The 11,625-nt window shown below is 31.7% G+C and overlaps 1 protein-coding gene across 1 annotated transcript in view; it reads right to left on the reverse strand.

Moving 5' to 3' along the window:
* The window catches only part of Ube4B (Ubiquitination factor E4B), a 59,721-nt gene extending 49,742 nt beyond the window's left edge, over positions 1-9,979 (reverse strand). Inside the window, 1 exon segment of the mRNA XM_089091071.1 lies at positions 9,821-9,979. Within this exon segment, the coding sequence (XP_088947197.1) occupies positions 9,821-9,979 (159 nt within the window).
* Positions 9,980-11,625: the final 1,646 nt, after the last annotated feature.

An 11,625-nucleotide genomic window follows, 5' to 3' on the forward strand; every position in this document is an offset into this window, starting at 1 on the left:
AACAAAACATATTTCAACGAAGGATATGCACAATGAATTTTGAGAAATCAAGAGAATGTAAGTGTGACAAGGTAAACCACAACAAAACACTACCGAAATATTCCAGCTCTTGCTTTTCAATGAATGAAATTGAAAAGGAACTTTGTAAAATCAAGAGAATGTATCTTTGACAAAGTAAGCCACGGCAAAACACTAGTGAAATATTCCAACTCTTGCATTTCAATGAAAGAAATCCAAAAGGAACTTTGAAAAATCAAGAGAATGTAAGTGTGGTAAGGTAAACCACGAGAAAACACCAGTGAAATATTCAAACTCATGCATTTCAATAAAAGAAATCCAAATGGAACTTTGAAAAATCAAGAAAATATAGCTGTGACAAGGTAAACCGCAAACAAACACTAGTGAAATATTCCAACTCTTGCATTTCAACGAAATAATTCAAAATTAACTTTGAAAAATCAAGAGAATTTAACTGCAACAAGGTAAACCACGACAAAACACTACTGAAATAATCCAACTCTTGCATTTCAATGAAAGAAATTCAAAATGAACTTTGAAAAATTAAGGGAATGTAACTATGACAAGGTAAGCCATGATAAAACACTACTGAAATATTCCAACTCTTGCATTTTAATGAAAGAAATCCAAAATGAACTTTGAAAAATCAAGAAAATGTAACTGTGACAAGGTAAACCACAATGAAACACTACTGAAATATTCCAACTCTTGCATTTTAACTAAAGAAATTCAAATGAAATTTTAAAAATCAATAAAATTTAACTTTGACAAGTTAAACCACGACAAAACACTACTGAAATATTCCAACTCTTGCTTTTCAACGAAAGAAAATCAAAATGAACTTTGAAAAATTAAGAGAATGTAACTGTGACAAGGTAAACCATGACAAAACACTACTGAAATATTCCAACTTGCATTTCAAAGAAAGAAATCCACAATGAACTTGGAAAAATCATGAGAATGTAACTATGACAAGGTAAACCACGACAAAACACTACTGAAATAATTCAACCCTTGCATTTCAACGAGAAATCCAAAATCAACTTTGAAAAATCTAGAGAATGTAATTTTGACAAGGTAAACCAAGACAAAACAGTACTGGAATAATCCAACTCTTGCATTTCAACGAAATTAATCCAAATGAACTATAAAAAAACAAGAAAATTTAAGTTTGTCAATGTAAACAACAACAAAACACTAATGAAATATTCCAACTCTTGCATTTCAATGAAAGAAATCCAAAATGAAATTTGAAAAATCAAGAGAATGTATGTTTGAGAAGGTAAACCACGACAAAACTCTACTGAAATATTCCAATTCTTGCATTTCAATGAAAGAAATCCAAAATGAACATTGAAAAATCGTGAGAATGTAAGTGTGACAAAGTAAACCACAACAAAACACTACTGAAATATTCAAACTCTTGCATTTCAATGAAAGAAATCCAAAATGAGCTTTGAAAAATCAAGAGAATGTAACTGTGACATGGTAAACCACGAAAAAACACTACTTAAATATTTTAATTCTTTTATTTCACCGAAATAAATTCAAAATTAACCTTGGAAAATTAAGAAGATATAATTGCGACTAGCTAAACCATGATAAAACTCTTCTGAAATATTCCAACTCTTGCATTTAAACGAAAGAAATCCAAAATTAACTTTGAAAAATAAAGCGAATGTAAATGCGACAAGGTAAACCACGACAAAATACTACTGAAATATTCCCACTCTTGCATTTTAATGAAAGAAAACCGAAATGAACTTTGAAAAATCAAGAAAATATAACTGTGGCAAGGTAAATCACAACAAAACACTACTGAAATATTCCAGCTCTTGCTTTTCAACGATAGAAATTGAAAATGAACTTTTAAAAATTAAGAGAATGTAAATGTGACAATGTAAGCCATGGCAAAATACTACTGAAATATTCCAACTCTTGCATTTCAACGAAAGAAATCAATAATGATCTTTGAAAAAATCAAGAGACTGTAAGTGTGGTAAGGTAAACCACGAGAAAACACTAGTGAAATATTCCAACTCCTGCATTTCAATGAAAGAAATTCAAAAGGAACTTTGAAAAATCAAGAGAATATAGCTGTGAAAAGGTAAATTGCAAACAAACACTAGTGAAATATTCCAACTCTTTTATTTCAACTAAATAAATTCAAAATGAACTTTGAAAAATTAAGAGAATATAACTGTGACAAGGTAAACCACGTCAAAACACTACTGAAATAATCCAACTCTTGTATTTCAGTAAAAGAAATTCAAAAAGAACTTTGAAAAATCAAGAGAATGTAGCTGTGACAAGGTAAGCCATGATAAAACACTACTAGAATATTCCAACTCTTGCATTTCAATGAAAGAAATCCAAAATGAACTTTGAAAATCAAGAAAATGTAACTGTGACAAGGAAACCCACAACCAAACACTACTGAAATATTCCAACTCTTGAATTTCAACTAAAGAAATTCAAAATTAACTTTGAAAAATCAAGAGGATATAACTGTGACATGATAAACCACAAGCAAAGACTACTGAAATATTCAAGCTCTTGCTTTTCAACAAAAGAAATTCAAAATGAACTTTGAAAAATAAAGAGAATATAACTGTGACAAGGTAAGGTTAGGTTAGGCTAGATCAAGTTAGGTTAGGTTAAGTTAGGTTAGGTTAGCCTACGTACGCGCACGTACGTAGGCTAACCTAACCTAACCTAACTTGATCTAGCCTAACCTAACCTAACCTAACAGAAATCAAAAAAATGTATCTATGTCAAGGTAAAGCACAACAAAACATATTTCAACGAAAGAAATCCACAATGAACTTTGAAAAATCAATAGAATGTAACTGTGACAATCTAAACCACGACAAAACACTACTGAAATATTCCAGCTCTAGCTTTTCAACTAAATAAATCGAAAATGAACTTTGAAAAATTAAGAAAATGTAACTGTGACAATGTAAGCCACGGCAAAACACTACTGAAATATTCCAACTCTTGCATTTCAATGAAATAAATCCAAAATGATCTTTGAAAAATCAAGAGAATGTAAGTGTGGTAAGGTAACCCACGAGAAATCGATACTGAAATGTTCATCCTCTTGCATTTCAATGAAAGAAATCCAAATGGAACTTTAAAAAATCAAGAGAATGTAGCTGTCACAAGGTAAACAACAAAGAAACACTACTGAAATGTTCCAACTCTATCTAGACATTGAAAGATATCAAGAATGCGCATCGAAATATCAAGAAAATGCAACTTTGAATCGGTAACCCACGACAAAACAATAGTGATGTAATCCAACTAGCTCTTGATAACGAATGACATCAAAGAAGGACTTGAAAAATCAAGAGAATGTAACTGTGACAAGGTAAACCATGATAAAACACTACTGAAATAATCCAACTCTTACATTTCAATGAAAGAAATTCAAAATGAACTTTGAAAAATCAAGAAAATGTAACTTTGACAAGGTAAACCACAACAAAACACAACTGAAATATTCCAACTCTTGCATTTCAACGAAAGAAATTCGAAATGAACTTTGAAAAATTAAGAGAATGTAACTGTGACAAGGTAAACCATGACAAAACACTACTGAAATATTCCAACTCTTGCATTTCAACGAAAAAAATCCACAATGAACTTTGAAAAATCAAGAGAATGTAAAAATGACAAGGTAAACCACGACAAAACACTACTGAAATAATACAACTCTTGCATTTCAACGAGAGAAATCCAAAATGAACTTTGAAAAAGCAAGAGAATGTAACTGTGATAAGGTAAACCACGAAAAAACACTACTGAAATATTCCAACTCTTACATTTCAATGAAAGAAATCCAAAATGAACTTTGAAAAATCAAGAAAATGTAACTGTGACAAGGTAAACCACAACAAAAAACTACTGAAATATTCCAACTCTTGCATTTCAATGAAAGAAATCCAAAATGAAATTTGAAAAATCAAGAGAATGTATGTTTGAGAAGGTAAACCACGACAAAACTCTACTGAAATATTCCAATTCTTGCATTTCAATGAAAGAAATCCAAAATGAACATTGAAAAATCGTGAGAATGTAAGTGTGACAAAGTAAACCACAACAAAACACTACTGAAATATTCCAATTCTTGCATTTCAATGAAAGAAATCCAAAATTAACTTTGAAAAATCAAGGGAATGTAAGTGTGAGATGGTAAACCGCGACAAAACATTACTGAAATAATCCCACTCTTTCATTTCAATGAAAGAAATTCAAAATGAACTTTGAAAAATCAAGAGGATATAACTGTGACAAGGTAAACCACGACAAAACGCTTCTGAAATATTCCAACTCTTGCATTTCAACTAAAGAAATCCAAAATGAATTTTGAAAAATCAAGCGAATGTAACTGTGACAAGGTAAACCACGACAAAACACTACTGAAATATTCCAACTCTTGTATTTCAATGAAAGAAAACCGAAATGAACTTTGAAAAATCAAGAAAATATATCTGTGACAAGGTAAACCACGACAAAACGCTTTCTGAAATATTCCAACTTTTGCATTTCAACTAAAGAAATCCAAAATGAACTTTGAAAAATCAAGCGAATGTAACTGTGACAAGGTAAACTATGACAAAACACTACTGAAATATTCCAACTCTTGCATTTCAATGAAAGAAAACCGAAATGAACTTTGAAAAATCAAGAAAATGTAATTATTACAAGGTAAACCACAACAAAACACTACTGAAATATTCCAACTCTTAAATTTCAACGATAGAAATTCAAAATGAACTTTGAAAAATTAAGAGAATGTAACTGTGACAAGGTAAACCCTGACAAAACACTACTGAAATATTCCAACTCTTGCATTTCAATGAATGAAATTCAAAATGAACTTTGAAAAATCATGAGAATGTAACTGTGACAAGGTAAACCACGACAAAACACTACTGAAATAATCCCACTCTTGCATTTTAATGAAAGAAATCCAAAATGAACTTTGAAAAATCAAGAAAATGTAACTGTGACAAGGTAAACCACGACAAAACGCTACTGAAATATTCCAACTCTTGCATTTCAACGAAAGGAAATCCAAAAGGAACTTTGAAAAATCAAGAAAATGTAACTGTGACAAGGTAAACCACAACCAAACACTACTGAAATATTCCAACTCTTGCATTTTAATGAAAGAAATTCAAAATGAACTTTGAAAAATCAAGAGAATGTAACTGCGACAAGGTAAACCACGACAAAACACTACTGAAAATAACCCAACTCTTGCATTTCAATGAAAAAAAAATTCAAAATGAACTTTAAAAAGAGAATGTAACTGTGACAAGGTAAACCATGACAAAACACTACTGAAATATTCCAACTCTTGCAATTAAACGAAAGAAATCCAAAATGAACTTTGAAAAATCAAGAGAATGTAACTGTGACAAGGTAAACCATGACAAAACAGTCCTGAAATATTCCAACTCTTGCATTTCAACGAGATAAATACAAAATGAACTTTGAAAAATCAAGAGAATGTAACTCTGACAAGGTAAACCACGTCATAACACTACTGAAATAATCCAACTCTTGCATTTCAATGAAAGAAATCCAAAATGAACTTTGAAAAATCAAGAAAATGTAACTGTGACAAGGTAAACCACAACAAAACACTACTGAAATATTCCAACTCTTGCATTTCAATGAAATAAATTCAAATGGACTTTGAAAAATCTAGAGAATGTAAGTGTGACAAGGTGAACCACAACAAAACACTACTGAAATAATCCAACTCTTGCTTTTTAATGAAAGAAATCCGAAATGAACTTTGAAACATCATGAGAATGTAAGTGTGACAAAGTTAACTACACCAAAACACTACTAAAATATTCCAACTCTTGCATTTCAATAAAAGAAATTCAAAATGAACTTTGAAAAATCAAGAGAATGTAACTGTGACTAGGTAAACCACGACAAAACGCTACTGAAATATTCCAACTCTTGCATTTCAACGAAAGAAATCCAAAATTAACTTTGAAAAATCAAGAGAATGTAACTGTGACAAGGTAAAGCACGACGAAACACTACTGAAATATTCCAACTCTTACACTTCAACGAAAGAAAACCGAAATGAACTTTGAAAAATCAAGAAAATGTAACTGAGACACGGTAAACCACAACAAAACACTACTGAAATATTCCAGCTCTTGCATTTCAACGAAAGAAAATCAAAATAAACTTTGAAAAATCAAGAAAATGTAACTCTGACAAGGTAAACCACGACATAACACTACTCAAATATTCCAACTCTTGCATTTCAATAAAATAAATTCAAAATGAAATTTGAAAAATCAAGAGAATGTAACTGTGATAAGGTAAACCATAACAAAAGACTACTGAAATATTCCAGCTCTTACATTTCAACAAAAGAAATTCAAAATGAACTTTGAAAAATCAAGAGAATGTAGCTGTGACAAGGTAAACCACAACAAAACACTACTGAAATAATCCAACCCTTGCATTTCAATGAAAGAAATCCAAAATGAACTTTGAAAAATCAAGAAAATGTAATTGTGACAAGGTAAACCATAACATAACACTACTGAAATATTCCAACTCTTGCATTTCAATGAAAAAATCCAAATGAACTTTGAAAAATCAAGAGAATGTAAGTGTGATAAGGTAAACCATAACAAAACACTACTGAAATATTCCAGCTCTTGCATTTCAACAATAGAAATTCAAAATGAATTTTGAAAAATCAAGAGAATGTAGCTGTGACAAGGTAAACCACGACAAAACACTACTGAAATAACCCAACTCTTGAATTTTAATGATAGAAAACCAAAACTACCTTTGACAAATCAAGAAAGTGTAACTATGACATGGTAAACCACGACAAAACACTAGTGAAATATTCCAACTCTTGTATTTCAATGAAAGAAATCCAAAATGAACTTTGAAAAATCAAGAAAATGTAACTGTGACAAGGTAAACCACGACAAAACACTACTGAAATATTCCAATTCTTGCATTTCAATGAAAGAAAACCGAAATGAACTTTGAAAAATCAAGAAAATATATCTGTGGCAAGGTAAACCACGACAAAACGTTTTCTGAAATATTCCAACTCTTGCATTTCAACTAAAGAAATCCAAAATGAACTTTGAAAAATCAAGCGAATGTAACTATTGACAAGGTAAACTATGACAAAACACTACTGAAATATTCCAACTCTTGCATTTCAATGAAAGAAAACCGAAATGAACATTGAAAAATCAAGAGAATGTAACTGTGACAAGGTAAACCATAACAAAACACTAATGCAATATTCCAACTCTTGCATTTCAACGAAAGAAATTGTAAAATGAACTTTGAAAAATCAAGATAATGTAAGTATGATAAGGTAAATCACGACAAAACACTAGTGAAATATTCCAATTCTTGCATTTCAATGAAAGAAATCCAAAATGAACTTTGAAAAATCGTGAGAATGTAAGTGTGACAAAGTAAACCACAACAAAACGCTTCTGAAATATTCCAACTCTTGCATTTCAACGAAAGAAATCCAAAATGAACTTTGAAAAATCAAGGGAATGTAACTGTGAGATGGTAAACCACGACAAAACACTTCTGAAATAATCCCACTTTCATTTCAATGAAAGAAATTCAAAATGAACTTTGAAAAATCAAGAGGATATATCTGTGACAAGGTAAACCACGACAAAACGCTTCTGAAATATTCCAACTCTTGCATTTCAACTAAAGAAATCCAAAATGAACTTTGAAAAATCAAGCGAATGTAACTGTGACAAGGTAAACCACGACAAAACACTACTGGAATATTCCAATTCTTGCATTTCAATGAAAGAAAACCGAAATGAACTTTGAAAAATCAAGAAAATATATTTGTGGTAAGGTAAACCATGACAAAACGCTTTCTGAAATATTCCAACTCTTGCATTTCAACTAAAGAAATCCAAAATGAACTTTGAAAAATCAAGCGAATGTAACTGTGACAAGGTAAACTATGACAAAACACTACTGAAATATTCCAACTCTTACATTTGAAAGAAAGAAACCCAAAAGAACTTTGAAAAATCAAGAAAATGTAAGTGTGACAAGGTAAACCACAACAAAACACTAATGAAATATTCCAACTCTTGCATTTCAACGAAAGAAATTGAAAAATGAACTTTTAAAAATCAAGAGAATGTAACTGTGGTAAGGTAAACCATGCGAAAACACTACTGAAATATTCAAACTCTTACATTTCAATGAAAGAAATCCAAACGTAACTTTGAAAAGTCAAGAGAATGTAACTGTGACAATGTAAGCCATAACCGAACATTACTAAAATATTCTACCTCTTTCATTTCACCGAATGAAATTCAAAATAAAGTTTGAAAAATCAAGAGAATGTAACTGTGAAGGTTTTGGTGAAAAGAATAAGTACTTCAATGTGGAAAATGGGTTTAGAAGGGACATTAAGAAAGGAACTTGCATTGAAATGTCTTTTGAAAGGTATAACATAACATAGCATAACAGAGCTTAACATAGCATAGCATAGCATAACATAACATACAATAACCTAACATAGCATAACATAGCATAACATAACATAACATAACATAGCATAACATAACATAGCATAGCAAAACATAGTATAGCACAACATAACATAACATAACATAACCTAACAAAAAATAACAAAACATAAGATAACATAACATAACATAACATAACATAGCATACCATAACATAACATAGCATAACATAGCATAACATAACATAACATAACATAACATAACATTGGGGGACCGGGGACCCTTTGGGAGCCTGTGGGACCTTTGAGGACCGGGGGCTTCCTTCGGGGTTGGGGTAGGGGGATCAGGGCCCTTGGGGTCGGGGTAGGGGGACCGTAGCCCTTTGGGGTTGGGGTAGGGGACCTCACGACACTGTTCAAGTACAACTTGTGTATTATAACGACCACAGAGTTTCACCCTCAAATCCTCTTCTAAAATCATCTTTTAAAATCATCTTTTAAAATGTCTCTAACTGTTTCGCCGAAATAATTCCATAAAATGTCTAAAAACGGTTTCGCCCAAATAACCCCTAAACGTAATTTCAGCGTGTTCCTTTTGTTTTTTTGGCATCTCTGCGCTGTCACATTTCAAATTACTAAAAAACCTGATTCCCGCGCTAAATCTATTCATTGCTAAGATGTTTCTTGGAGAATTTTTTCCATGGTGTTTGGTTATTAGTATCTTTTGGAGTTCGACCAGTAGAATTGTTTCCGAGGCAAAGACATTAATGACTTGGATCTCTTCCTGGAGCAGTACCTGTCAGACATTAATAAACTTTGCCCGGAAACAATTTGATTAATGACTGACAGCAGAGTGAGAAAAATACTCTTTTTCCATTCTCACTGACAAAAACCATAAAACAGACATAAATTACTGTTGACATCCATGAAAAACATCAAATAAATTGACCAACACACATAACCATCCAAGAAAACATCCATCAAAGTGAGAAAATTCCTGTTTTTTCATTCTCACTGACAACAAACAGACATAAATTATGTAAAAAAAAGTTGTAGGTGGCAGCAGGGGTGGGCAATCGGACCTCATGAGGCATCTCTACTAGTAAGAAAGTTTATTTGTAACCCGCAACATAAAATAAATACGGAGTAAAAAAAGAAAAAACCAAATAATATTATCCACAAAAAAATAATAAGGAAAACATAACATAAATAACTCAACAATATCCATAGAATCACTAATCTGGAAAAAAAATAATCCGAATCAGAATCAACCGATTCATAATCATCAAACTCATCAGAACCATAATCGTCTGGTTCATAATCGTCTGATTCATAATCATCAAACTCATTCAAAAACTTATTCAGCTCATCAAAAAACTCATTTTTGAGGTCTTTACTTGTGGCTAAGTTCATCTCTTTTGGTCTTTTCATTTTGAGTAAAAGCAGATTCGGTAAATATTACAATGCAGTATTCTAAGAGCAAGTCTTCTAGGCGAAATATGTTCGTGGCTCTGCAGAGTGAGCAAACTTTTCGTTTTCGTTGATTTTGAAGAGGAAAGTTTGGCAGAATGTATCTAGATACGGCAGTCTAACTGGCACAACAAATACCTCGTAACCGATGGGGCAAGATAGATCTGAATTCGAGAAGTCAAGTTGCTTATTCTTTGAAATTTTGGTTTTATCTATATCCAAAAATGATTCTAAAGATGAATTCCAAAATTTTGATTTCCGAAAGGCAAGATTGAATGGGTTATCAGGAAAGATGTCAGTCTTACTTGCTTCAGTTGCACTTTTAGGAGAACCAGAATTTTTCAAGGATTTTAACACATCTGTACGTGTGGAAACAAGTTCATCTCTTTCGGTCTTTTCAATTGGAGTATAAGAAGATTCAATAAATATTTCATTGCAGTCTTCTAAAAGCAAGTCTTTTCGGCCAAATATGTACCTGGCTCTTCAGAGTGGGCATACTTTTTCTTTTTTTTCATTTTGAAAGAGGCAAGTTTGGCAGAATGTATGTAGACACGGCAGTCTAACTGGCACAATAAATACCTCGTCACAGATGCGACAAGATAGCTCTTTTTTGTTTTTATTTTTTGAAATTTTGTTTTTTTCTGAATTCCAAAATCTTAACATAAAGGTAGGATACAAAGGGTCATCAGGTTCAGTCTTACTTGCTGGCTTACATAGCTTCCATGGCTTCATCTCACACATCATTTTGTTTGAATTTATTTTCTTTAAATGGTGATTTCTAATGATGAAAATTTTCTTATATGTGATAAATGACGCTAAAGTAGCATCTATGGTAACGTCATTCAAAATATTTTACTAGGCATAATTGTACCGTGAGAAGAAAATAAAATAACTTAAAATATAAGAAACTTATTTCTTTCTGAAAATATTTTCGAGATAAGTTAAACTCCCCTTCATTGCGTTTGAATCACATTCCAAACTTTCATCTAAATTCATAACAGGGGAAGAAAAACCGCATTTATTCTCAATCAGATTTCCCTTGAAAACACCAAGTAAAAAAGATGATTAATTTTCGCATATTTTAAGCATACTTTATTGTGCTTTGTAGAATCCCACACTCTTTGTTTTACAGAACAAAAGAGACTTGAATATTCTCAAATGCTCTTAACAGATTTAAAAAGCTGAAAAATCTACGGGTTGATTTGCAGTACAAAAGCAAGCGTGTTCTAATGAAATCGGAAACGAGACGGATGTGAATCTCGCAAAATGTGCTTCAAAAAAATTGTTTGACACTGTTTTATACAAAGTTTGAAGTTCTCTTGCAAATGTGAGGGTTTAATGATCAAAATATTACGAAAATACTATCGGAACGTCTGTCAGCATAATAATCTTATTTTTTCAGCATAAAAATAAGGTGGGGGGTCCTCCAAGAGGAGTTGGGTCAATCGTGACATAGTTGTTATTGCTCAGAAGCAAAACCCGTGTTATATAGTAGTAAAAAAGTGTTTTTGGATATCTTTATGAATCCAGAGATTAATGAAAAAGATCATTTTTGTCTGTACGATTGAATTGAAGCTTTATCTATATTCGCACACTTTTGTATGCTT

Source organism: Artemia sp. Qi Xiang Cuo, chromosome 6, assembly GCF_049724085.1.
Source record: "Artemia sp. Qi Xiang Cuo chromosome 6, ASM4972408v1, whole genome shotgun sequence".
In the NCBI taxonomy this organism is placed as follows: Eukaryota; Metazoa; Arthropoda; class Branchiopoda; order Anostraca; family Artemiidae; genus Artemia; species Artemia sp. Qi Xiang Cuo.